This window comes from Acinonyx jubatus, chromosome E1, assembly GCF_027475565.1.
Source record: "Acinonyx jubatus isolate Ajub_Pintada_27869175 chromosome E1, VMU_Ajub_asm_v1.0, whole genome shotgun sequence".
Taxonomy (NCBI): domain Eukaryota; kingdom Metazoa; phylum Chordata; class Mammalia; order Carnivora; family Felidae; genus Acinonyx; species Acinonyx jubatus.
The window spans coordinates 14,800,395-14,827,401 of NC_069397.1; the positions used below are offsets into that span (position 1 = coordinate 14,800,395).

The 27,007-nt window shown below is 47.6% G+C and overlaps 1 protein-coding gene across 1 annotated transcript in view; it reads left to right on the forward strand.

Annotated features, from left to right (window-relative positions):
* Window positions 1-27,007, forward strand: part of PITPNA (phosphatidylinositol transfer protein alpha) — a 40,222-nt gene that overhangs the window by 2,425 nt on the left and 10,790 nt on the right. Inside the window, exons 2-10 of the mRNA XM_027034636.2 lie at window positions 1,517-1,547; window positions 6,376-6,521; window positions 10,585-10,676; window positions 14,509-14,516; window positions 15,573-15,647; window positions 17,813-17,896; window positions 19,798-19,875; window positions 20,026-20,136; window positions 20,915-21,037. Coding sequence (XP_026890437.1) covers window positions 1,517-1,547; window positions 6,376-6,521; window positions 10,585-10,676; window positions 14,509-14,516; window positions 15,573-15,647; window positions 17,813-17,896; window positions 19,798-19,875; window positions 20,026-20,136; window positions 20,915-21,037 — 748 coding nt within the window. The remainder of the gene's footprint in view (window positions 1-1,516; window positions 1,548-6,375; window positions 6,522-10,584; window positions 10,677-14,508; window positions 14,517-15,572; window positions 15,648-17,812; window positions 17,897-19,797; window positions 19,876-20,025; window positions 20,137-20,914; window positions 21,038-27,007) is intronic.

The window sequence follows — 27,007 nt, forward strand, 5'->3', positions numbered from 1 at the left end:
ATTGCTGCTAAAGTGGTTTTGCTCCTGAGGAGCCAGGGAGAGACGTCCGGGTGTGCGGCTGTCACGTAAGGCAGCCTCAGAGCATCCCGTCAGGAGCTGGGGGAGACTTGGTGCCTACCCAGGGTCTGGCGGTTTCCCTGGTGATTTTTCTGACACTTCCTCTAACAGGATTCTCCTGGATTTGATTTCTGCAAATTCTTGGATGTGATTCTTACTGCTGTTCTTGCAGATAAAAGGCGTATTGTTTTCTAGGAAGTTTCTTCTGAGGGTGCAGAAATTGTGGCCTCCACGTTGGAAGTATTTTTCTGCGCTGTCGGCTTTCTCTAATGGGAGGAAGGGCATTCGCGGCAGCATCCAGTAACCTGCAGGATTTGTGTTATTTGAGTCATTCTGGAGGAGGGGGTTAGCAGGCAGTAAGCACTTGAAGCCCCTTTTGTTTTTCCTGCTCCTTTTCTGCCCCACACCTTGCCTTCAGTGTGATGTTTTTCTCGGACCCCTGTGTGCTTCTTGCTACCTGGGGGACCTTTGTGGATTTGGAAAATAGTGAGCGGACTGTCTAGCAGCCTGGAGCACAGATCCCAGTTGTCAGAAGCACTGCCTAGGAAGGAGAACATAGCAGCTCACGCTTCGCCAAGCGTGCGAGGTGCAGGAGGCTCCAGGGCGTTCCAGCTGGGGTCTGGGCACTGAGAACCTGAGCTCGGGAGCGGGCCTCGTCTGTATGAATACAACCAAGTGTTTTGGTCTCACCTCTCTGACCGCGCGGCTTTCAGCTGGGTCTCGGCTGTTGCTCTGCCACTAGCCCTCGCACCTCTGTGGAATGCTGACGGGCGTGCGACCTGGCTGGGCATGACTTGTTGGTCATGGCTTGTTGGCACCTCCCACAATCAGTGGTCGTTAAGATGGAGAAGTAAAAGGAAACTGTCAGTTGGGGTGCCTTTGGACAGCTTCTGGAGTTGAAGACACAAGTCGAGTGTCCTCTCTTGGTGACTTTGTGATAGTAGCTTGTATTGCAATATCCTGCCTCAGAGCAGAGATGGTTGGTGTGTGCTCTTGGGGTGATTAAGCTTTGAAGGAGCTTGGTCCCTTCCTAGCTTCCTACCTTGAGGGCCATCGTCAGGACATTGGGCCCGTAGAGATGAAATCCCCAGGGCCCGAGTCTTCAGGTCTGACTCCTCATCTTGGCTTCAGAGTTTGCCGGGGGGGGGGGGGGTCCTCGTTTTGCTGGGAAAGATATCAGTGGGGGAAAGGGAGAAGAAGACAGCTCCAAATGTGAGTCAGAGGCCTGCGAAGTAGCCCGTAGGGGGACAGGCTTGCACTGAATCACAGGTTCTAAGTTGGGGCTGAAGGGCACAGACGATCCTGCCTCATAGCACTCAGGGGGCCATTCTCTGCTGGGTTTTCGGCAGTGAGCATATGCCATGTGCAACAGAACATTTAAGACTGTTCTACAGTGGTGCTGTAATGGCCTTGGGTAGCATTCAGGCCTGAAGTTGATACTGTTTTCCCTCTCTTGTAGCCGAGTCATCCTGCCTGTGTCTGTAGATGAGGTAAGTTTTTTTTTTCCTTTTTATTCATAGTTTCTTTTTATTCATATAATTGCTTGCGACCATTAGCTACGTTGGGCTACAAGTGGCCCACCCTCTTGGTGTGGTTTTCATGGTTGTTCTAACTTAGAGATATTCAGTATCTGATGAGAATTTTCTTAGTGCCACCTTTAGTCGAAGGAGGGCACCTATTTTGTATATCTGCAACCTGCCTCAAGCTGTCGGCATGCTAGGTAACTTTGAACGGAGACTTTGGATAGAGACGAAACCAGCCCCTTTTACCTGCTAAGACTGTGCCTGTTGGGGGACATTTTATTGAGGGGACTGAGTGTGTGAGGGGATTTCTGGGCCCTCCAGCACTTGACTGGGAAGCGTGCACGGCTCCCTCTCTGGTTGTGCAACAAACCAGTAGGGCGGGAAATCTCCGAGGCCCTCCCTAGCCATGCTCTAGGTGACCACTGGGAAGACCAAGGCCCCGAACCCTTTTACGGAGGGCAAGGAATAACAAAGGGGCTTGGCTTGCCCTCTGTCCTTTTATGGTTTTAGGCCCAACGTCCCTGTGTATGGGGATCTGGCAGGACCTGCCCCAAGAAGGTTCATAGGCCATGCTGACTCAGAATCGTGTCTTGGACAGCAGAAAACTGTCATAGAGCCTCCCTTGTTCCATCCTTTCTTTGAATCTCCTCCACTGTCTTCTCCTGTTGCAGCCTGTTCTTTGCACCCCCCAGCTTCTAGCCAGGCTCCAGTTTGGGTGAAGTGTGTCAGCCAGCGCGGTGCCCTCAGTCACTGTCTTTCCTGTGGTGTCAGCATGAAGCTCCTGTGATAACTTACACTCTGTTCCAAATATGAAATGGACCTTTGAAAAATGAAATCAGGCCAACAGAGCCTGCAGCACACTTTAGATGAGACAGATATCCAAGCTTCTTGGACCCAAAGGGGGTGGGTAGGCATCGGCCCCCTAGAGGATCGTCTCCAGTGGTGGGCTGTAATCTGATAAGAGCTGTGGAGACCTGGGGGTGGGAGCCAGAGGTGGTCCTCGAACATGCTCTGGGAGCTCTAGGAAAGGAGCTTGAGAGAAACCAGACTGGGGATGCAGGGCAAAGGGCATGGAAAGGATAGATGCTCCTATCCCTGGAAGCACCTGACGTGTACCTGGGGCCTGGGAACCCTGTGCTTAGGCTGACAGGTGTTGGGCTTGGGGGGCTCCTGTTAACCCACCTCCTTGGGGGTCTTGCCGTCTTTGTGAAAAATAAAAGTGATGATTTTCCAAATCAGGAGGCCAAGCGGGAAGGCTCGGCCTGCCCCTTACCCTGAAACTCAGCTCTTGGGAGTCCAGTAACCCTCTCTTTGCTGTACAGGATGATCCCACCCCCCCACCCCCCCCCCCCCCCCCCAGTCAGGAAGATGTCCCCCAGGAACTCCGGAGTACCTCAGTGTAGCATTTAGGGGCAAAATGGGTCTTTTCACAGGGAGTATCTTGATGGAACAAGGATGGGAATATTTGTGAGAAGTGTGGCCAACCCGGGAGAGCCAGCACTGTTCAGGAGCACCTATTGGCTACTCTGCAGCAAGGCTGGAGGTGACTTAGGATGGGGCCAAGAGTGGAGGGAAAGAGGAACTCACCTTGAGATCATCTGCAATTGGCAGTTTTTAGCTTGTGATTTTTTTTTTTTTTTTTTTTTCAGCATTGAGGAAGTGATGGGGCAGGGTGAACAGAGCCTAAAGTCTAAGCAGAAGCTTGGGAAGTAAGCTCTGCTAAGGATTCATCTGTCCGCCTGGGAATGGTCAGCCTTTTCTTAGCTAGAAACCACTGATGAGAAAGCAAGTACATGGCTTGGGTAGGGTGAAGCAGGTGCTGCTTCTCTAAGATTTTTTGTTTTTAAGTAACCTCTATGGCCCTAGTGTGGGTCTTGAACTTATAACCCCAAGATCAAGAATCCCTTGCTCCACCATCTGAGCCAGCAGGCACCCTGGAGCTGCTTTTCTGATGGCTTAAACCTTAGTTCCAGAGATCAGAAAATCTTGAATGGGGAAGCCAAAGAAGAAACAAGTAATGATCAACCTTTTCAGTCTTTATCAATAGACCCATCATGACTCATGGTTCCCATGGGAACAGCCCAGCATCATATGACTGTTGGATTTACTTCCTAATTGGAGGCCTTGATTTGAGGCCCTCGTGGCTTTCTTTCCTTTTTTTTAAAAAAAGTTTATTTATTTATGTAAGTGATCTGTATAGCCAACGTGGAGCTTAACTCAAGGCCTCAGGATCAAGAATTGCATGCTCTTGTGACTGAGCCAGCCAGGCACCCTTCCTCAGGGCTTTCTGTTGTAGGTTGGGAAAGAGAAGGAGAAAAGAGAAGACCATGTCTTTATAACGATCCTGATGGTGTGAATCAATATTTTGGGGCGGAATTAGCTTCTATCTGGCCAGAGCCTTTGGGTTAACACTGCACAGGGTTTCTAGGCCTTCTGCGGAGAAAGCCCTGGACGTTTGACAAGGGTGTGTCCACCGGTGGTTCCTGGCTTAGAGAGGCCCACCCTCTTCCCTGTGGGCAGGGCTGTTTTACTTCCCATTTCCAGAAATGCATGTTACCATCCGCCTGTGGTACCTGGCCTGACACAGTCACGTGGATGGGGCCAATGGCTGTGCTGTTTTTCATGATAATATTGCCTGTCAGTGTTTCAGGCCCACCCACTGCATGTTCCTGGGCTCCCACTCCCAGGTTGCCTAAGTGGTAGAGTCTGTTTTTCTTAGCTGAGTGTCTTAGTTCTTTGGGACAAGGGCAGGCCTCATTGTCCTAGGCCTGAGGAGGCTGGAATCCTCAGATGGATAAGGGTTTTTTATCTGATTTAATGGTCTGCCCACCACCCCCACCCCCACCCCCATCTGAGTGTGGCTGCTTTCCGCTTTCCCAAGGTGTGGCGCCACTTTGCCAAAGGGAACCCTCTGGCATGAAAAGTGTCCCTCACTTGTAGCTTCTGAAGGCCAGTCTTACTTAACCCCTTTGGATTAACAGAACGGCCTTCACTTGTCTCATTGGGATTAAAGGATCAGAATATCAAGAGAGATTAAAGGGGGAAGATGCCGGCCCAACAGACTGATCCTCTTAGAGCCTGCCCTCTGGTTCCTGTATCTGATGAGGAACCAAATGAAGGGGATTAGTGTCTGCGTGGGGGCCCCTCCCCAAGCAGCGCCACCAGCCGACAGCCCTGTCCCCTCCACCAGGCCCTTTCTTCAGCCTGTCCTTCAGGATTGCTGAGTCAGTGGTTAGATGTTATTATGACTCTTTTCTGAAACAATTAATGCTCCTTCTTAGGAACCCCTGTTTTAGCCCAACCCGGACCCACTTGACGGGGTGGACTTGGAAAGGCACAGAGACAGCTTGGTGTTCCACGGGGGCATTGAGGCAGCACTGATGTTGTTCAGGATTAGCAAGGTCAAGGTGACTGGCTCTGTCCCAGATGTTTCTCTCTATGGGATTAACTGAGCCTTGATCACTTGCTTGGGCCTTTCTTTGGCATTTTATACTGGGTTTTTACTTTGGAAGTTAGGCCTCTAGGCGTTTGTCCTAGTGTGCTGCCTCCCCCAGACTCTGCCCAGAAATTTCCCTGCAGTGCTTCATTCTGAAGCTGCCTGGTAGAGCGGGCTTCCAAGTTTGAGGGGAAGTAGCCCTGGAAGCTGCCTCTGCTCCTTGCTGTTGCCGGGAGTGGGTTAAGTGGCAGCTGCTCAGAGACGCAGCCTCTCTCTTTTAATCTCAAAGGGAGGGAACCCCTTGTCTGTCTCTCCTGGGTGTAGCAGGAGTCTGGGGAGCAACGTAGAGGGTGAGGAAAACCTTTATACCCGCAGTGTGATTACGTACCTTTTTTTCTCATCCTCCCTGAATAGTTGTTCCTGGTGGCACTGGCAGTAAGAGGGAAAATGCATCCTCCGGTATAGACATAACTTCCTGCATTAACTACTGCCATTCGTTCTTTTTGCCTTATTTTTCCCTCCAAACAGCTTCACTCAGAAGGTTGCAGAAGGGCCAGGTCTGGGCAATGCCCAGGTCACTGGCCGTAACACTGGGTTGTCCTGAGGGGGTCAGAGGAGGCCAGTAACCTTGACTGGTGACTTGATAGGGTGGCAGATGACCAAATAAAGGAAAACCAGGTTCTTGCCATCTAGTAAAGGCACACACCGTGGGGTCGGAATCTCTGTCATCCAGTATGGGAAGCAGGCCACTTGCCCCAGCGCTACCAGGAATCTGGAAAGCATCAGAAGGTTTGGTCGCCTGTAAAACTGTTCTCTGAGCTGCTGGCAGGGTGACGAGCTGCCCGACACTGGAGAAAAAACAGGTAGATGAGTCAGTTTACAGCAGAGGTTGTGGACTTCTCAGAGCACTGGGGCAACTTTCTTTGACAAGAAGTCCTGTGTTAGGATCTGTTTGAATGAATGGGGTGAAGAGATTCTAGCGGCCGACCCAGATCTGGTTTTAGGGTCTTAATACCAGAGGCAGGTTCAGGGAAGAAGCTGCCTTGGACTCTGTAATCTGGTTCCTGGATAGTGGTGTGAAGTTAAGTATATTTACCTGGCTCCTTCAGCCTTGCTGGAAGATGGGAAAATGGGAAGGATGAAACGAAACACATCTGATAGCTAAAGAGAGGCCACGGAGCAGCGTTCTTAGTCGCTGTGGGTGGATTTGGGCAAGGTCCCAGTGGAACTGCAGAATGAGGTCCTGGATGCAGGGGAATCCCAGAGTGATCTCACTGGACAGTTCCTGGCAACTGGACTCTGTGCGCTTGTCGAGAAGACTCTGCACTGACAAGGACTCCTGTCTCTCTGTTCCTCTAGTACCAAGTAGGGCAGCTGTATTCTGTGGCCGAGGCCAGTAAAAACGAAACGGGTGGTGGTGAAGGCGTGGAGGTCCTGGTGAACGAGCCCTACGAGAAGGATGGCGAGAAAGGCCAGTACACACACAAGATCTACCACCTACAGAGGTATGTGGCCGAGCAGCAGGGCCGGGAGGCAGGCAGGGATTGAAACAGAGATAGTGGATCACTGGGGTTTTTTTCCGGGTTCTCGGCTGGTTACGCAGGTTGCTTCACCTGTGAGAGTGGGTGTAAAGGACACTTTGCTCGTTTAAAGGTTTTTTAGTTTATTTTTAATTTATTTTTTGGATTTTTTTTTTTTTTAATACTTTCCCCGCCAGGTTCCTCGTCCCTAGAGGTGGTAGTGTTTAGTTTCTTGGAGGCTGTTCCATGGTCTGTGAGTATAGGGGTGTGTGTGTGTGTGTGTGTGTGTGTGTGTGTGTGTGTGTGTATGGGTGTTCCATTTCCTTTATTGTTCTCTCATCCATGGGATCGAACTATATGCACGGATCTGGACTTGGCGCTTTTGTTACTTGTCATATCATAGCTGTCTTTGGCTGTCAGCATATTCTACCCTGTTCTTTTAGAGAGCACAGTGCTACGTCATACAGATGTGCTATAGTCTGCTTCACCAGTCCTCCCCTGCTGGACGGACAGTCATCCTTGCCAGATGTTACACAGATCTTTTGCTGCACTTATGTGTATAAATCTATAGTACATGCTCCTAAAAGTGAAATTGGGGGCAGGTAGTATTTTAAATTCTGATACTGGGGAGTTGGTTACTAGAGAACTTGAAGCACCTCTTTTTGGATCAAAGGCATACGTATTTAATTAAAAGAAATTTTTTTTAATGTTTACTTATTTTTGAGAGAGAGAGAGAGAGACAGGGTGTGAGCTGGGGAGGGGCAGAGAGAGGGAAACCCAGAATCCGAAACAGGCTCCAGGCTCTGAGCTGTCAGCACAGAGCCCGAAGCAGGGCTCGAACCCACACACTGTGAGATCATGACCTGAGCCGAAGTCGGACGCTTAACCGACTGAGCCACCCAGGTGCCCCAAAGGCATAAGTAAACGTGAGTCTGAGGGGTACCTGGGTGGCTCAGTGGGTTAAGCGCCAGACTTAGCTCAGGTCATGATCTCACAGTGCATGGGTTTGAGCCCCGCGTCCAGATTTGTGCTGACAGCTCAGAGCTTGGAGCCTGCTTCTGATTCTGGGTCTCCCTCTGTCTGCCCCTCCCCAGCTTACATGCTGCCTGTCTCTCTCTCAAAACTAAATAAACATTAAAAAAATAAATAAAAATAAAAGTGAGTCTTATTTGTATACCAAAATCCATAGCAAATCACATAGATTTGCTGAATCATATATTTCAGTAAACAGTCATATTTCAGTAAACTCTAAGCTGACCCAAAGGGCACTGAAAGCCATGGTAAACATACACCAGCTTGAATGGAAGTTGAACAAAGCTAGTTTTAGAAACTATCCAGTACTGGAAAAAATAAATCTTATCTAAGCCTTTTTTTCCCCCCAAATCTATGTTTTTTAACTGTGGTAAAATACACAAAACACAAAATTCACCATTTTTAAGTTCAGTGGCAATAAGTACATTTACATTGCCATGTAACATAAACCGGAATCTTCATTTCCAGTCGCTGAACTGACTAGACATGAAATCAATTTCATTTTCGTCTGGTGAAATCCCTGACTTAATGTAGTCTGATGCTCTGGAGATGTAAAAGTGATAGCCCAGAGCGGTCCAGGATTTTGTGAGTGCTGGAACCAGGAAGAGAGCAACACTGTAAAGTGGGGAAATCTCGCCATGATCCCATTTCCTTGCCGTTGTCTTCTTTCTCCTCCATGTCTCCTCTTCGTCTTCTTCCATCCCTACTCAGTTGACTGCCAACCAATCCTTACTGAGCCATTCGCCGTTGGTTAGAATAAGACTCAGGATATGCCTTCCCCATAGCGTCTCTGTGTTTTCCTAAAGAGGACTTTGCAGAGATAGTGAGGTTGGGAGAAGAGACCAGCTGGTTTCTTACGACTCAGTTGGTCCAACCAAAGTGTCAGAGGGGAGATCTGTACATGTGGAGGGTGGGACATGTCTTACTCTCTTCCTTAAAAGAGAGGGGGTAAACTTTGGGCTGCCACCACCACTCTTGACTTAACTTCAACTGCAAAAACCAGGTGGAAACCAACAGTGCTGAATCCCGTGACCACCTTCCCTCATGAGGATCAAAGCCTTCCTGTCAGCCGTCTGGTTGCCCTGGTCAGAAATATGGGCTGCCCACTACCTTCTTCCTCGTCCCTCATATCACATCAAGTCCTTTTGACTCCATCTCCTTAGTACCTCCAGCATTTCCATTGCCTTCCATCATCTCTTGCCAGCCATCATCATCTCTTACTACAGCGCCTCCTAACTGTTCTCCCTGCTTTCCATTTCTCTGCTTCCAGTGTTCTGTCCAAAGATAGATCTGTTGCTCCCCAGCTTAAAAGTTCTGGATGGGGACACCTAGGTGGCTCAGTCGGTTGAGCGTCCAACTTTGGCTCAGGTCATGATCTCACAGATTGTGAGTTCGAGCCCCATATTGGGCTCACTGTTGTTAACCTGTCAGCACAGAGCCCACTTTGGATTCTCTGTCCCCCTCTCTCTGTCCCTCCCCTGCTTGTGCTCTCCAATAAATAAATAAATAAGTAAGTAAGTAAGTAAGTAAGTAAATAAATAAAAAAAAAAAAAAAAAAGGTTCTGGATGGCTTCCCTATGCCCGAAAGTATGGATAAAGTCCATACTCCTTGATGTAACTTACAAGATCTTTTATGACCAGATTTTGTATCTTTTCTTTTCTTTTCTTTTTCATGTTTATTTATTTTTGAAGAGACAGAGACAGAGCATGAGTTGGGGAGGGGCAGAGAGAGAGGGAGACAGAGAATCCCAAACAGGCTCCAGACTCTGAGCTGTCAGCACAGAGCCTGACGTGGGGCTCGAACTCATGAACCGTGGGATCATGACCTGAGCCGAAGTCGGCCGCTCAACCGACTGAGCCACCCAGGCACCCCATCATGTTTTCTTATATTTCCTGCCTCATACCTTATACCAGCTACTCCAATCTTCTCTTTCTCCTACCTTTTCTAACCTCACCTCTGACCTTTCTAGCTCAGTCCTACTCACACTCTATTCTGTGTTCGTGTAATTCTTATTTTCTCTGAGGAGCCTCCCCATGTCCCATACCTCCCACACCGTGTTCTCCCCGCGCTCTGTCCCCCCAGAGCCCTGGGCTCACCCGTTATGGCATAGACACGTACAGTGCCGTCCTCTGCCTGGTTTGCTGGACTCCCTGCTCGCACGTAAGCTCCATGAAGTCAGGAGCCATGTCTGTGTGATTTCTGTATGTGTCTTGGTGCCTGGCACACAGGAGTATTTCCCTGAATGAGTGTGTCAGTGAGTGAATGAATCTCAGAGGGTTGCTGAGTGCCTGAATCAGCTCTCTGCTGGACTTAGCTCTTTTGTCTTAGGCCCAGGCTCTAAAGCTGATGAGATCGTTGGAGCCTCTAAAGACTACATGGATTACCAGCTAAAAACGAAGGCAGAGGAACATATGCACCTTTAAAAACAAACAGACAAACAAACAAAAATGGGCTCATACTGTACCTGCTGTTCTGTAACCTGAGATAAAATGAATTGATGAAATATTTTGTCCTGGGAGTCAGATGGCCCTGAGGCCCTTCTGGCCTCCCAGAACTGACGAAGCAGATCAGATTATCTTGGATCCCATATTCCAAGTTCATCAGCCTGTCAGTCACTCTGGCCCATAAGCCTAGACGGGTGAACTCTTGGAGTTATCACATCCTTGCAGGGTGTAGTATAATGCCCTGGGCCTGGTGAGCTAAAAAAAAATGGGTAATGATAATGTAAGGACTGCCAAGCCGTGGCAGGTAGCCCAGGGTCCCACCTGCTGTCCTGTTCTGATGGGTGGTGAGGTACTGGGGTGAGTAGTGGGTAGATGTTAGTAGCCAGCCGAGCCTGGGCATCAGGCTCTGACAGGTGGCCTCACACACACAAGAGTAACCTGCTTATCTCATGGAAATTTGCTCGTCAACCCCACTGAAGAAGCTGGGGCTGTGGCCTGAAGAATGTGATATAAAAGCCCACTGTCTTTTCTCCTCTCCATTTTTCTTCACAATCCCTTTTTCTTACCACAGCAAAGTGCCCACGTTTGTTCGAATGCTAGCCCCAGAGGGAGCCCTGAATATACATGAAAAGGCATGGAATGCCTACCCTTACTGCAGAACTGGTAAGTGCAGACCTGGCCAGAAGTTGGAGTTTGAGCCCCAAGGTGGACCGAGGGTGTGGTCAGGTAGGCCCAGGGGTGGCAGTGAATTAGGGTTTGGGGTCATACCTTCATTTGCCAGATTAAGCCAGTGAAAGGATGAGCCTGGGGACTCCCTCCGGGCTGGTGGTGAGCATCCGTGCTGTCTAGTACAGTTTGGCAGCCAGCTGGGTGGGAACCACCAAGGAGTCACGGCCTGGATGGCATAGAACCAGTCCGCCTTGGTTGGGATGGTATAAATTGTTCATTTTCTACTCAGGACATTTCCCCTATCGCTATGTAGTCTACTGTTTTTTAAATTTGTAATGTCTGAATAGTATTTTATTCTGTGAGGGTACAGTGATCTTTTTAAACCACTCCCTTATTGTTAGACACTGAAATTTCCAGTTAAATATAACATATTTGGGTTTGGCTTGAAAAACAGCTTTGAGTATGAGGAACTCTTGAGGGAGGCAGTCGTAGGAAAGGACCTATAAGGTGACCTTCTTGCCCTGGGGGAGGGTCAAGCCTGTGTGTGTGTGTGTGTGTGTGTGTATGTGTGTGTGTGTGTGTGTGTGTCTGTATTATATAGATGTGTATAGAATCTATATACACATAGAATATACGTGCTAAGAGCCCTGAATTAAAGGCTTACACAAAATCAGCATGTTCTGTATTCAAGGTATGAGTAGGGGTGGAATTATTGTCTTAATCTTGGCTATCTGGAGTTTCTGGGAAGGAAAGACTTGTACCTCCACAGAGAACTTTCTCTTCTAGACATTCTGGGATTCCTGTTGTGTAATTCAGACTCTTAGCATTCTAGGATTCTTAGGTCTTGAAGGCTCTTTAAGAGTAGAACTCTTGGAGGACCGAAGCCAGTACTGATCCAAATCTTGGCGGGGGGGGGGGGGGGGTGTCCTTAGAGGTCCCCTGGAATTTGACTGTGAGTTAGTTGAGTGGCCTTTCCCCTGGCCAACCTGCATTTGTTGGCATAGACAGTCTGGCTGTGGGGCCCTCCTGCCAGCCTCTACTTACATGTAGAGTTAACACCTGTCTCATTTGTTGGAACCCGGCACACCCTAAAGATTGTATCTGATGAGGATGTTCCACCCATGGAGTCCTTATCCTGTGGACTTTGGGAGTGACTAAAGGCTAGAGCACAGAGTCATTGCTCTCTCCAACCCTCAGTGGCCCTACAGAGGTTCAAGAACTTTGTTTCAGGCGATGGACAATCTTCGGTAGAACCTGGGATGTGTAACACTTAGAGTTTTATTGCAGTAGCTGACAGTGCAAATACCACAACTCCCTAAACAGTGCAGGGCATAAAATTGTTAAATTCTTGGAAAAGAGGCATGCACACACTTTCTTAAAAGACACTGCCCACTGTGACTGGGTGTGTCTGGCCTAGGGTCAAAGGTGAATTTTCTTTATGTCCAAGAGAATTGCATGGAGCATGCATCATAAAAACCTTAACCAACATGGCATAACAGTGATAAACAGATAATGTGGACTCTTTCATGCCTGGGTCAGTGTTCTGCATACAGAGCTTGTGTTGACTCAGAGACGCCTCTGTCCTCTGAGTAATTCTGGGGAGAGTGTGCTACAGCTGACACGGGCATTTTTCTAGATGCCAAGTGTCCATTCACATATTGTCCTGATCCTTAGCAAAAAAAAAAAAAAAAAAAAGAAGAAGAAGAATGTAATTTCTAAATATTCCATGAAGAGAAAAGGAGGGAGTTAGGGGAGTAAGGTTGGTTTCCTCAGTGGGTGCTGGTCTCATAGCCAGAACTCTCCATCATACGGAATGAATATGTTGAATCTTAGATCTGCTTAGTTAGACATTGTTTTTTGAAATTCAGAGATAGAAATAAGGAGCCAGAAATACTGGCCAGTTCTCTCTGGTGGGAGAAAGATCAATAGTTCAAACCCCTTAGCCTGGCTGAAGTGAAGTTTTAGGTGAGAATGGATAAAGGAGCATAGGGTGTCTTTTAGAAGGCTCTACCCTTGCTCTGAGTGGAATGAAAACGGATTTGTGATGCTCTCTTCACTGTCCGCTCTTTCCGTCCTCTGACCTTGTTTCTTTCTGTTTCTTTCCTCCTGTTGCTGATAAGGAGGGGGTAAGAGGGGGCTTGGCCTGTGATTGAAAGTAGGAAGAGGGAAATAAATGTTTCTCCTCTTGCCTCTCCCTCTAACCTTAACCCGGGCCTGAACGCGGTCTCGGTAAGCCATGGTTTTAAAGTACCTGATAAGTCTTATTTGGAGAGCCGCATTTCCCAACTGCAAAGGGCTTCCCGAGACTCTTCCAGTATAGCTAGTGTTGCGGTTTGAAGAAAAGGGTCTGTTCTGAATGCAGAGGTGTTTGGAGGGACAGGGAGGACTAGAGAAGATTGGGGGAGCTCGTTTGGTCACCTGAGTTGACATTAAAGGCCAGGGAGGGTCATCACCCTCGTAGGTTCAGAAACCTAGTTTGTCAGAACTGAGTGGATCCTTTTCTCAGGGTCTCAGAAAGACTAACGCATGAGAACCCCAAATGCTGATATATTAAGTTGTATTGAAATACAGAATTAACTAATGACACCGGGTATTCCTGTTTGCTGACTAGAGTGTTCTTTCCTTGGGGACCCCTCTACATGGGAAACCAGCGCTTACTCAGTACGCCAACACACGGTAGAAATGTCCATTTGCTTAAGTGATTGGACTCTCGTGTCCATTGATGAGCATATTCTGTCCCCACGGAGGCCTGGCTACTAGAACATTGCTTGGAGTACACGGATTCAGGATCAGGTAGTTAGTTGGAGAACCTTAGTGGCTCGTGTCGTCAAATCAGCCCCGACTGACACCGCTGTCTCCACTGTAGAGACGGGGCTGACTAGATGTGCCCTGGAATTACTGCCACCGGTATAACACAGGAGAATTTCTGCCAAACGGGCCTCTTTGGCCTCCCGCTCAGTGGATATCATACCTATCATTTCCTTTTTTGTGAACTGATTTCCTTCAAGCTGATAACAGGACAGGCCACGTAGTTAATAATCTTAACCGGGTGCTTTCTTGCAAGTATCTTTCATCGGGCTCAGGGAAATTACTAGTAGTCTCTTGGATTGTTTCTATACAAGGTGGGCCTTCTCTGTTATATTTCAGCGTTTCCTCATTTTAATCTCAGGGGTAACCTCAGTTTCAGTTTTGGAGTTATGGAGTTTGACTGTTAGCCCCATAAGCTGTCCAATATGGCCGTGTGACATACATCAGAACCTGAGATAGCTCCTAAATTCAGAGGGTACACAGTGACCTGGGCTGTTGTCAGGAGGAGAGCTAGTTTGTTCCCCAGTGACATTAGAGCTGCAGCCATTTTCTCTGGTAAATAATTGATCCGTGCTCTCCGAAGGGGTCTCATTACAATGAGCAGGAGTATAGAGGGCGCGAGATTTGGTTACAGTGACAGGAAGCGTGCAGAAGGCCGACAGACAGTGTCTGGCCGCAAGCGCCCTCTGTGCCCCGGGAGGCGGTGGGAGGTGACGCTCTGATGGCAGAGTGCTGGGTCTCAGGGGGCTTCAGCTCCTCAGAGCCGGCCCCCTTCCTTGCGCAGCTGGGAAGAATCCATTCCAGATTTGGTCTTTTGGGATTTTTGTATGAGTGAACCTTGAGGGTTGGTACATTTGAAGCGCCAGATGCACTCACGGGGCTTGAAGGGTGACCATGGCATAAGCCCCAGGGAGTGGAGAACTTTTTACTACCGTGGTCCCTGGGGGTGAGGGGCAGATATTTATTGATCCTCATTAATCTTTTTCTCTCTTCTTTCCATGTCCTTGCCTTGGAGCAGTTATTACGGTAAGAATTTCCGAGGGGGGAGTGGAATTGCAGATGATTTATAAGAAAAGAGGAAATTAAAATATCACTACACTGGCGGTTCCTGGGTGTTCCTCTCTGTCAGGAGACATGGTGCTGTTGAGGCTTAATCCTTTCGCTCCTAATGAGGAATTTGTTAATTGGGAAAGTGGCCTCTTGCCGTAAGCTGCATTGGCATGTGGCTTTGTAGGTCCGGCAGTGAGGACCACGGGTCTCACGTGTACAGGATGACCCGAGGCTCTCTCCCGCCCTCCCCACGTCATGCCTTCTCAGGGTTTACGAAACCTCAGTTCAGCTGACTGATCGTGGCTTTCCCACGTGCGCACCCGTGGACCCCAGGCGGCACTGCCTGTTGGCAAAATTGTGAAGGCAACGGGGTGTCTTTTCCACGTCCACCCCCCTGTCATCACCCCTTCTCTTCACCCTTGGACACCACATCCGGGTGTCCGTCCCTGCTGCTCAGCGGAGGCGGCTTCTGCCCACCTCATGCCCGCTGAGGAGTTCGGGGTTAATGCGTGCCTCCTCCAAGTAGCACCATGCTTTAAACAGCATCAAAGGAGGAAGCACCAAGGGTTCATTTGCTGAGAAGAGAACTTCAGGCCTCGGCAAAAGTCTGGCTGGCGGATGGGGCGCCGGTGAACATTTGGTTGGTTAGGAATATTCCTTCTCACATTAACCATTGGCACCCTGTGCTTAAAGCAGGATGACCGAGTTGTTAATTACGTGGATTTTGAAGTCAGACCAATGTGGTTTTAAGGCCCAGCTCTGTCGGTGTCCCCGTGGCCTTGGACAAGTCACCTCCCCGCTTTGAACTTCACTTTCCTCGTCTGTAAAACGAGGGTGATAGTACTACAGCCCTTGCAGACTGGGATAAGGAGTGAACAAGATAACACGCCCCTAGCATGTTGTGGGCGCCTCGTCAAGTTGGCTGTTACTGTAAGACAAGCTGGGGTCTCTCAACCGCCCGCGAGCAGTAATGGGAGATAGTTACTCTCCACCTTTGAGGCTGGTGACCGTAAGGTGTTTTCCCCCTTCCAGAATGAATACATGAAAGAAGACTTTCTGATTAAAATTGAAACCTGGCACAAACCAGATCTTGGCACCCAGGAGAATGTAAGTAGCACTTCCCAAGAGCCCAAGGACTTGCAGGCTGCAGAGTGGCGTTTGAGGTTCTGCCCAGAGCTTCTCCTTCACTGCCTTTCCCGTGGTCCCATTTTCCCTGGCCATGAAGGCAACAGCCTGTACCTAGACCCTTTCTACCAGCATGGGATTGCTCTAATTTGCCAAACATGATCTCCAAGACTCCTTTTTTCTTATTTTTTAAATTTTTCAAATGTTTTTCTTTTATTTTTTGAGTCAGAGAGAGGGAAAGAGAGAGCACAAGTTGGGGAAGGGCAGACAGAGAGGGAGACACAGAATCCAAAGCAGGCTCCAGGCTCCAAATTGTCAGCCCAGAGCCTGATGCAGGGCTCAAACTCACGAACCATGAGGTCATGACCTGAGCCGAAGTCAGACGCTTAACTGACTGAGCCACCCAGGCGCCCCTCCAAGACTCCTTATAGGGCCTTCTCGTAGAGCTGAGATTGGTCTAAAATGCAACGCTTGGCACAGAGGAATTGTATTTTTAAACCACGAAGATTATAGGGGCGCCTGGGTGGCTCATTTGGTTAAGCAGCTGACTCTTGATTTGGGCTCAGGTTGTGATCTTGCAGTTTGTGAGATCGAGCCCTGCATCGGGCTCTGTGCTGACAGCTTGGAGCCTGCTTGGAGTTCTTTCTCTGCCCCTCCCCTGCTCATATGTTGTCCCTCTCCCTCTCTCTCCAAATAAATATTTAAAAGATAAAGAGAATATTCTCTCTCCTCTCTCTCTCTCTCTCCTCTCTCTCTCGCTCCCTCCCTTGCTTGTTCTCTCTCACACAAAATAAGTAAATAAACATTTTTTAAAAAGGTGGGGTGGCACCTGGGTGGCTCAGTCAGTTAAGCATCTGACTCTTGATTTCGGCTCAGGTCATGATCTCACAGTTTGTGAATTCAAGCCCCGCATCGTGCTCTGTGCTGACAGTGCGGAGTCTGCTTGGAATTCTCTGTCTCTTCTCTTCTCTTCTCTTCTCTTCTCTTCTCTTCTCTCTCTCTCTCTCTCTCTCTCTCTCTGTCTCTCTCCCTCCCTCTCTCTCTCCTTCTCCCCCTCCCCCCTGCTTGTCCGTGCTCTCTCTCTCTCTCTCTCTCTCAAAATAAAATAAATATTTTTAAAAAATAAAACATGTTCACATAAAAACTTAAAAAAAAAACCAATAGAGAACAGTCTTCAAGGTAGACTGTTCAGTGAAAAAAAAAGCATGATGCAAAACTGTGTGTATTTGTGTTACCATTTTTTGTTAAAAGAAAAATCTCTCTACATGGATGTTTGTACATAGAATCTGGTGGTGGTGGTGTTACTCAGGAGGGGACTGGAAGATAAGCAAGAGAAAGTTTTTTAAAAGCATCAAAGTAAGCAGTATAGGGGCACCTGGGTGACTCAGTTAAGCGTCCGACTTTTGATTTTGGCTCAGGTCATGATCTCTGATTTGTAAGTTTTGAGTTTGAGCCCTACATCAGGCTCTGTGCTGGTAGCGTGGAGCCTGCTTGGGATTCCCTCCCTCTCTCTCTCCCTCTCCCTCTCTTTCTGCCCCTCCACTTCTCATTCTCTCTCTCTCTCTCTCTCAAAAATAAATAAATAAGCATTTAAAAAAAAAAAACAAACAGTATATGGCTAAACAGGGAACAAGTCCACAAGTGTTTGTAGTCTTTATAAAGGGGAACATACAGAAATAATGTTAGTGCTGTAAGTAGCCCTGAGTGTTCTGGCCTGCTGAAATCAGAGTGTTACTTCTCTCTTGCATATCTACTTAAAATCCTTCTCTTGTTCCTTTGGATAATTTTGTCTATAATTCCTTACTGGTAGGAATTACACATCGATGACCACAGGAATAGCTGTTCCTAGGTGTTCATTCTGTTGTAATATTTATTTATTTTTGAGAGAGAGAGAGAGAGACAGAGCATGAGCAGGGGAGGAACAGAGAGAGAAGGAGACACAGAATCCGAAGCAAGCTCCAGGCTCTGAGCTGTCAGCACAGAGCCCGATGCGGGGCTCGAACCCATGAACTGGGAGATCATGGCCTGAGCCGAAGTCCGACGGATGCTTAACCAACTGAGCCACCCAGGCGCCCCCTAGGTGTTCATTCTGGATAAAGGGTGCTTTGTAGTTGACAAAACCTACACAGTGGTCCTTGTTCCTACAGGTGCACAAACTGGAGCCTGAGGCCTGGAAACACGTGGAAGCCATATATATAGACATTGCAGATCGAAGCCAAGTACTTAGCAAGGTAGGAACTGGTTAGCGACGTGGGCGGCCTTTGAGGTGCAGAAATGACTTCCAAGTGTCAGAGAAATCAGGGAACCGTACCCAACTTGGCTCAAAGGGAAGTTCTGTCTCAGCTATTGCTTATTTTATTTTTGTAAAGTAGTGTTAAGAATTCTCCTATCTTGACTTGGGGATTCCACCAGGAAGATAGTGGCCCGGATGTATGTGTCCTGTTTAGCCTCTGGGAATTATCACCGGACAGTGTAGGTGCTGAGGATAATTTGCTCAGCTGAAATGACACTTAGCCTGAAACTAGTTTTCAAATTAATGTTTCCAACCCAGTAATTAAAAAAACATTTATTGCCTGCCTGTTGTGTTTGGAAGACTGTGTTCTATGGATTCCAGCAGAAAAATGAAAAGACAGATGCCCTCCCCCCAAGAAGTTGGTGGTGGCTTGTCAGAGTAACACACATGGCAGCACATGCCCAGAAAAGGACAGTCACTACTAGACCATGAACTTGGAGAGAGCCGGGACCAGGTGTGTCCTGCTCAGTGCTGTGCTCCCAGGAAGTATTTGTTTAGGGAAGGAAAGTTTAGTTTCTTCCTCATTCACTACTCTTCCTATTTGACGGGGGATATTGGGATCAGGGCAGAGGAATTTGGCTCTCTGCCCATTGGTGGGAAGTAAGTGTTTGCTCTCCATATCCCAGGGGTATGACACCTCTTTCTTGGAGTCGCTCTCTGTGCTTCGATATTTTGATCTGTATGTCTCCAAAAAGACAGGAAAACCATCCTATGTTTCCTTGCGTAATAGCCTCACTTCCACCCTCAAAAGTTAGTGGCTTTTTCGAAAAGCTTTTTATTGAAGTATAGCATACAGCAAAGTTTATATATCCTAAGTGTGTAGCTTAATGGATTTTCTCAAACTGAGCATACCCAGATATTTCTCCAACAGAAATGCTAACAAAGACTATGGCTCTCTGAGGATTTTGTCAACTCTGGTGGTTTTGTGTGCATGGAGATAAGCAGAGGTGGGGAAAATATGAATAATTAATTTATTTGTTTTTATTTAAGTATAGTTGACACAAAAGGTTGATCTTTTTTTTTTTTTTTAAGCACACATAATTTTCATTTTGGGAAATACTTTATGACTCGTGTGTATGCGTGTGATTTGTTTTCTTCGGTATTTTCGTTAAGTAGCTCTTAGAGTGAGTTTGCTTTTCTTAAGCCCATATTAGTCAGTGCAGAAGAATAGCCACAGATTAAACTTCTGTTATGGTTAATTCACACACAGCATTGACCGCATTATAAATAAGCGAAGTGAGACTAACAATGGTATACAAGAGGATAGGTTCCATACAATGAACGTTTCCAGTAATGATTTTATTAAAACAAGTCAGTTAAAAACAACAGAACCAGCAGGAGATTGGATGAGATTTCAGGTTCGACAAGCAGTTCTCATCTATGGCCAGGTTTTAGAATCACCTGCGGAGGCTTAAAACAAAAAAAAGAAAATCTGCCCTTACCTGCAAATATTCTTATTTGCTGGGTTTTAGGTGCAGCAGCCCCAAAAATCTGTATTTTGCAAAAGCTTTCCATTCAGATGCTTATCCCAGGTTGAATATCTCTGTCTTAAGCTGGAAATATGTGCCTGCTCAGATAGTACTTGACTTGACACTTTCATACGCATAAAACTGAAAACAAAGTGTGGCAGAGAAAATCACACAGAGCTCTCCTCAGAGGCAAATGTAAACGGTTCTATATCTTGTTTATAAAATTTTCCCATGTTTTCTATACACCAGCAGCTTCAACTGGTATGAAGTGTATTCTGATGGAAAAACCTAATCTCTGTGTCTCTCCCCCTCCCGCCTTCCCTCCTCCTCTCCCTTCCGACCCCAACTCCAATTCTACCACTTCTCTCAGGATTACAAGGCGGAGGAAGACCCAGCAAAATTTAAGTCTATCAAAACAGGCCGAGGACCCTTGGGACCCAATTGGAAGGTGCAGTTCACATCCTCACCACCAGGGGGCAGGGCACAGCACGGGCAGACCTCTGCCATTGAGGAGGGGAATGGCTAGGGTGGGCCGAGGGAGAGCCAGAGGTCTGCCCTCTTAGTTACCTGCCTGCCTATATGTGTGTTTCTAATACAGCAAGAACTTGTAAATCAGAAAGACTGCCCATACATGTGTGCATACAAACTGGTCACTGTCAAGTTTAAGTGGTGGGGCCTGCAGAACAAAGTGGAAAACTTTATACATAAGGTAAGTGACCAGGGTAAGACCTTCCCATGGCGGGGGGGGGGAGGGGGGGGGCAGGTTGCCCAACAAGATAAGTGACTTTTATCCTCAGGTGGGTGACATCAGAATATTTCGGTTTGATTTCCCAGACCCCACTTCCCCTTTCACTTAACTGTCTTACAGTTGAATGTCGTCTGTCCAGGAGCACCACATGTTACAGGGAAGGAAACTGAAGCAACAAAAAGGAAACAGGAAGGGGTTTTCTATGACTGAGCTTCAAATAAAACTCAGTCTTTCTCTTTGCTTGAAGCCGAAAGGCAAGAGGCCCCAAGAGCTAAATTCTCCAGCACCCTCAATTCCTGAACTGGACAGACCTAAGGCGTTTTTATAGCTTTTTCTCTGATGTGTTAGAGCCTCGCTCCTGGGCCACATTTCATAGCTGCTGGCCGGTTTTAACCTGGCCTTAGGCTCCAGAGACAAGAAGGGAAACTTGCCACAGTTTTTGGGGGGCCTTGGCCGAACTGTGAGCACATGCGCTGCCTGTCTTGCCAGCATTTTGGACACAGGGCCTAGGCTGTGGGGGGGCTCCCTCCTACCTGAGACGTTACTTGTTGTCATGTGAGGGCAAAAATCACTGACTTTTGGGACCCAAGGGCTCACCATGTAAGCCAGCCGGGCACCACTCTTCCCCGCCCACCCCGGGAAAGTGGGGTTGTTGACACGGAGATCGTGGGAGGGGAGCTGCAGCAGTGGCCTCTGCCTTCTGGTTCTAACTTCTAACTAGGTTCCCTCCTCTCTGTAGCAAGAAAGGCGTCTGTTTACAAACTTCCACAGGCAGCTGTTCTGTTGGCTCGATAAGTGGGTTGACCTGACCATGGACGACATCCGAAGGATGGAAGAAGAGACGAAGAGACAGCTGGATGAGGTAAGTGGGTGCCTGGAAGAGACTGAGCTCTCCACCCGGTCGATCCCCGAAGGAGACCGTCATGCGGGGCAGTTCACGAGGGCACCGCCTGCGGCTCTAGGAACGCGTCAGTGTCCACGTGAGTAAGGTCTGGTGCCAGGTGGCATGGAAGGAGAGACAGCGAGCTGAGGCCTTGGCGTACTCGGAGAGACAAATATGGCAGCGTGTGCTGCGTGCCAAGTGAGCGCTTGCTGCCGTGGTTCTTTGGAACTGGAGGGGTGGGGGGAGCCGTGCTGGGCTGCGACCTCGAGGGGGCCCCTGGGAGAAGGCAGGCTGGTCGGATCCGTGAGTACCACGCACATCCCCCACGGAGGACGGCAGCAGCGCACACGCAGCTAACTACTGAAGAGGGTGGTCTTGAGCTATATTTAGAGTTTGGAGCCTTGGCTCTTTTGGGGGAAGCGGGGGCTTGGTGTGGATCCAAGGAGCCGGAGGCCTACCACTCGTGCCGCCTCATTTGGGGATGCTTCTCTGCGAGGCTCGCTCTGAGGAGATGGTCAGTAAACAACATTCAAGCACTGACTGTGTGTGAGGCACCATTCCAAGGGCTCTTAAATACGCCATCTCCTGAGATCCTCATGATACCGGTGAGGAGACGCCACTGTTGTTGCCACCCACAGACGAGGCTCCGAGAGTCCAGCTCGTGATATGGGCAGGGTGATACGGGCAGGGTGAGAGCCATAGCTCCGGATCACTTGGCTGCTTTTCCTCCCTTAGATGCCATTTGGGGCCGTCCTGCCCTCTCGGGGCTAAAAATAAGGCAGGAAGCTCTGTTTCATAACTGCCGTCCATTTCTCCCTCCTTGCCCTGGGTGGGTTGGTGTGGAGCCAGGTGTCGGGCAGACATTGCTTTGCCCAGCTTCGCCCAGCTCCCCGGTAGTGCCTCTGGCGAGACCCAGGCCTGGGTGCCCGTGGTGCTCCTGCTCCACTGAGCTGGTCTTGGGTGCAGACTGGGCCCAGGCATTCTTCCTTCCCTAGTTCCTGTTGAAGGCAGATGTTCTGATTATTCATCCAGCTGCATTTGGCAGGGAAGTGGCAAGATTTTTGACACAATTCCTGATTCTTCTGCTAAGGATCTTCAAGGAAGTGGTAGATTTTTAACCTCCGGGACTATATGAGAGAGGCCGGAGTGTTTTGGTCACCCTAGTCCTGACAAAAGAAGGGAAAAAAATTACCAAGCAAAGAAGTGTGGTGACTTCAGGGTTCAGCCTGGAGCTTCTGTCACCCACTGCCTGACAAGGTATACCGGGGCTCATGGAGGCGTTTGCGGACAGCCTTTCACTCTTTGGGCAGAATTTGAGTTCTTGGAGCTGGAGGAACTCTCCAGAGGAGCTCCTGGATCTGACTCTCAGATTCAAAGTTTGAGAGTCCTCACCATTAGGGAGTTCTTTTTTTTAATCCCCACCTCTCTCTGTGTGTTTCTCCATTCTGTGGAGAATTGTGCCAAAACCTTAGAAGACCGCTATCCTCCAGGCTAACTGCAAATTCAGGAAACCCATTTTAGAACTGGAATTTTAAATAGTTTGTAGTAGAAGAAAAAGGGAAAACCAAGTCTGTGTCATTGTGGGACATCTTTTGACCTCATCAGCAACTGTACCTCTGGCATACTTGTCTTTTTTCTCTTTTTTTCCCTCCTTCTAAAAATATTTTTATCAAAGTTTTATTTTTACAGTTATATTTATTAAAAAAAAAACTTATTGGGGTATGATTGACACACAGAAAGCTGCACATATTTAATATATATATCTTGATGAGTTTCAGATAAGTATACATCTGTGAAACCATCACCACAGTTTTTGCGTGAACAAAAACATCACCTCCAAGAGCATTTTTATAGTTTTCAAACTCAGATGGCGTCCCCGGCTTATGAGGAAGAAGCTGTCCTCCTCTGCCCTGCCCCTGGAGTCCTGCCCACAAGAAGCACCCCCTTGCAGTTCTTCGGGGTGTTTCTTTTGTTAATGACCTCCAGTATTTCCAAATAATATGCTTAGGTGCTTAATTCTCAATTTCTCAACTTTAGATATTAATGGTCAACTTTTCCTATGATTTAGTTCCTGTACTCCACCCATCACTCACTCTCTTCTCCCTCCTCCATTATCAGAATTTTGAGTTAATTCATTATTGTTTGTATTATTACAACTTTTTTGTTCATTTCCCCATCTGAGCACTTTAGTCTTCTGCTGATTTCCTTTCCTTTCTTGGAAAATTTTTTGTTTTTTAATAATACAGTTTGAAACTAGTGTTAACGAACTGGAATTTAAATAAACAGCTGGGGGGAAAAAAGATAAGAAGTTAGTAATTGCCTCCCTTCCTTTAGTTAGCTTAGTTTTATGTATCTGTGTCATTAAGTTTTGTTTTTGAATCTTTACGTGGGTGATCCCGTCTGGTCGTGTGGCGTGTGCCGTGTGATAACGTAGGTAATGTCGGTTCATCCTCACCGATTTTGCTCCCCCCTCAACAGACACTCTGATCTCAAGATCTCCTCAGTTCTGGAAAATGTGTTTGTGTATCTTTCATAATTTTTTCCCCCTCTGTTTCCTTTATTCTTTTTTTCTGGAATTTTTATTAGGAGTCAGAAATCAGACTTAATGAAGTGACCTCATTTTCTTATGTTTTCTCTCCTTTTTTATCTGCCTTCTGAAGATATTTTCCAATGTTTGCTTCTCTCTCATCTATTGATTTTAAAAACATTTTCAAGCATTTCTTGCGCCGTGTTGTTTTTCTTCAGTACTTTTTCTGTTTTTCTCTGTGCGTTATCTTCCTTTTCTGAGGCTTTGGCTTTTTGTTTTTGTGTTTGGTTTTTGAGGTTTTTCTGCCCCTCGTGTGTTCTTTGTTTCCCCTGAGCACCCTTCTCCTGTTGGACTCCGTGATTCGCCTTAGTGGCTTTCCTTAAATGACTAGCGGTCCTTGGCCATTCATTCACATCTAAGAGTGAGCATGCCATGGGATTGCTTGAATTTAACCCCTTGGTTAAGGGTCCCCCCCCCCGCCCCCGCACTTGCTGAGCCCTTCACTGCTGCTACGATGTGACAGGAAGTGGGGTGATTGCTTGGATGTGAGAACTCAGGGAGGGAATACCAGGGCCAAACTGGGTTTTTTTTATTCTCACTTTCAAACAAGTCACCCATTTTCAACCCTGGCTGCACACCCACCCTCTAAGGTACCTGGTGCTTCCGGTTCCTGAGCCTCTGGAGAACTTGCAGCACAAGTGGGTCTGTTCCTCCTCAGCTCCCCTCCTCACAGGTACTTAGTGCCAGTCCTGCTGCTCTGCGAATTAGTCACTACTTGTCCATCCATGTTTCATCTTCCAGAATGGTGTTGCCATCTCTTGTCTGCTGTTGGCGCCTGTGTTTTTGTTGTCTTCATGGTTTTATATCTTTTGCTTATTCATTTACTGTCATCGTAGTGGGGTTTGGGGGAGGAATAGCGATAGATGCAAGTTTACAACCTGCCATGGTTAACTGTAAATTTGCAAGAGGAATTATGACCCTTGCTCTCTGAATAATGCATAGCAGTCTAACGTGGGTGTATTTTCTTGGTGAATTATGAGGGGTCACTATAAGGCCACAGTCACCACTACTGTAACTCTGGTCCCAATGGGAGGGTGGACTTACCATTCTTGGGTGAGGTTCAAGGGTTTGAGAAACAAGGGATCAAGAGATCAGTCCTTTGTCCTAAAAAGAAACATGTCAGGATATGTGTGCCTGTAGGAGAGCAGTGTCTGTCTGTCTTCCTCCCTCCTTTCCTCTTTCCCTCCCTTCTTCCCTCTCTTTTTCTCCCTCTCCCTTGCTCTTGCTCTCTTAAGAGACTCATAGTCTTGAGGGGTGCCTGGGTGGCTCAGTCGGTTGAGCGTCCGACTTCGGCTCAGGTCATGATCTCACAGTCTGTGAGTTCGAGCCCCGCATCGGGCTCTGTGCTGATGGCTCAGAGCCTGGAGCCTGCTTCTGATTCTGTGTCTCCCTCTCTCTCTGCCCCTTCCCTGCTCATGCTCTGTCTCTCTCTGTCTCAAAAATAAATAAAAACACTAAGAAAAAAAAATTTTTTTTAAAAAAAGAGACTCATAATCTTGAAACTGAAAAAAAGCTCCTTAAAGCTCACTTAGTCCCATTGCATGTCCAACGCTTGAGTCCTCTCTGCAGCTTCCCCACCAGCCTGTGCTTGATTGCTTCCTATAGTGGGGAACTCACTATCTCTTGAATGTGGTGGTAATAAAAAATATTTTCATTACTAATAGCTAATATTTTATTGAGGTCTTACTGTACGCCTGGCGTGTGTGGTCAGCATTTTCCATGAATTGCGTTATCAAATCCTCATGTCATCCTGTGCCATAGTATTTTCATCTTATAGGTAGAACAACTGAGGCTCAAAGAAGTTGAGGATACCTTCTAGTTCAGTATACAAGTGCCTCCTGGGCCTTTGGCCAGTAACTCTGTAGATAATGCACCTGGGAGAAGGGAACTCACTTTAAAACTTTTAAGAAAACTTGTTTCCTGATGTGCTGGACTCTAGAACATTTGCTGAAAAACAGCAAAGATACTGTTGTGTCAGAGTGCATGAGTAAGATTCTGTAGCATTTTCTTTCCCAGCCTTCCTTTGTGGGGGTTCCTTCTAAGTCCCTGTGGGCTCCATGATTCCTCTGGTCCCTCCATAGCCCATCCCTTCGTGATGGAGCCGAGAGGCCGCATGACCCTCTTGCTCCGCAGGTCCACTTTGGGGGCTGTCTCTGAACCTCCTTGCAGTCAGTCCCCCTGTCCATGTGCTTACCTGTGAATGTGCCTTTCCCTTTCTCGTCTCCTCACTCTTGATGCAGAGGTCCCTTGCTCCATCCTTTGGCTTTCTGGCAGATGATGGCTGGTTCACCATCATTTTTAGATTTTTAAGTCTTAAACTCTGAACTGGTTCCCCTGAGACTACATAAGTGTCCCTGGGCAGTGAAATGCCTACTGTACCCCAAAGTTTCCAGTTTGTGATTATGGTAGACAGAAGTTTAGAGGGTTAAGCTGATCAACAGAAACCATTCAGAGCCTAGCTTACCTGCTGGGCCGTGGGACAGTGGGGCGTGAGATTCCAGTAGCATTGGCACAGGGCAGCGCTAGCTCCGGCTCTTGAGGCTGCGGGATCCCTGCAGGTGGAGAACCATGCTGGCCCGTGGACTCTTAATTCCCTCTCATCTGCCCAACAGTGAGTGACCCCAGGGCAGACCGCCTGGAACTTTGGAACATCTTGAAATATGGAAGTAGATTTATTTACGTTCTTTTTATTTATTTATTTGTTCATCAGTCATTCACTTATTAATGTTTGTTTATTTTTGAGAGAGAGCAAGAGGCAGAGCATGAGCAGGGGAGGGGCAGAGAGAGAGGGAGACACAGAATCCCAAGCAGGCTCCAGGCTCCAAGCTGTCAGCACAGACCCTGATGCGGGGCTCGAACTCACAAACTGTGGGATCATGTGACCTGAGCCAAGGTCGGAGGCTTAACCAACTGAGCTACCCAGGCAGGCGCCTCTTTCTTTTCTTTTCAAATACAGTCTCATTTTTCAACATTAGGGTAATATATAAACATTAAACATTTTTTTGGAAAATAGTGGAAAGTAGAAAGAAAAAAAAATCACTTGTACTCTACTTAAAGATAACCTCCAAAACATGTGAAGTCTTTCTACACACTTTTTTAAAAAAAATCTTAATGTTTATTTTTGAGAGAGAGACACAGAGCATGAACAGAGGAGGGGCAGAGAGAGAGGGAGACACAGAATCTGAAGCAGGCCCCAGGCTCTGAGCTGTCAGCACAGAGCCCGATACGGGGCTTGAACTCATGAGAACCGTGAGATCATGACCTAGGCCAAAGTTGGATGCTTAACCGACTGAACCACCCAGGTGCCCCTTTCTACACACTTTTACTTAGTTACGATCATAGGACATATGCCAAATGGATAG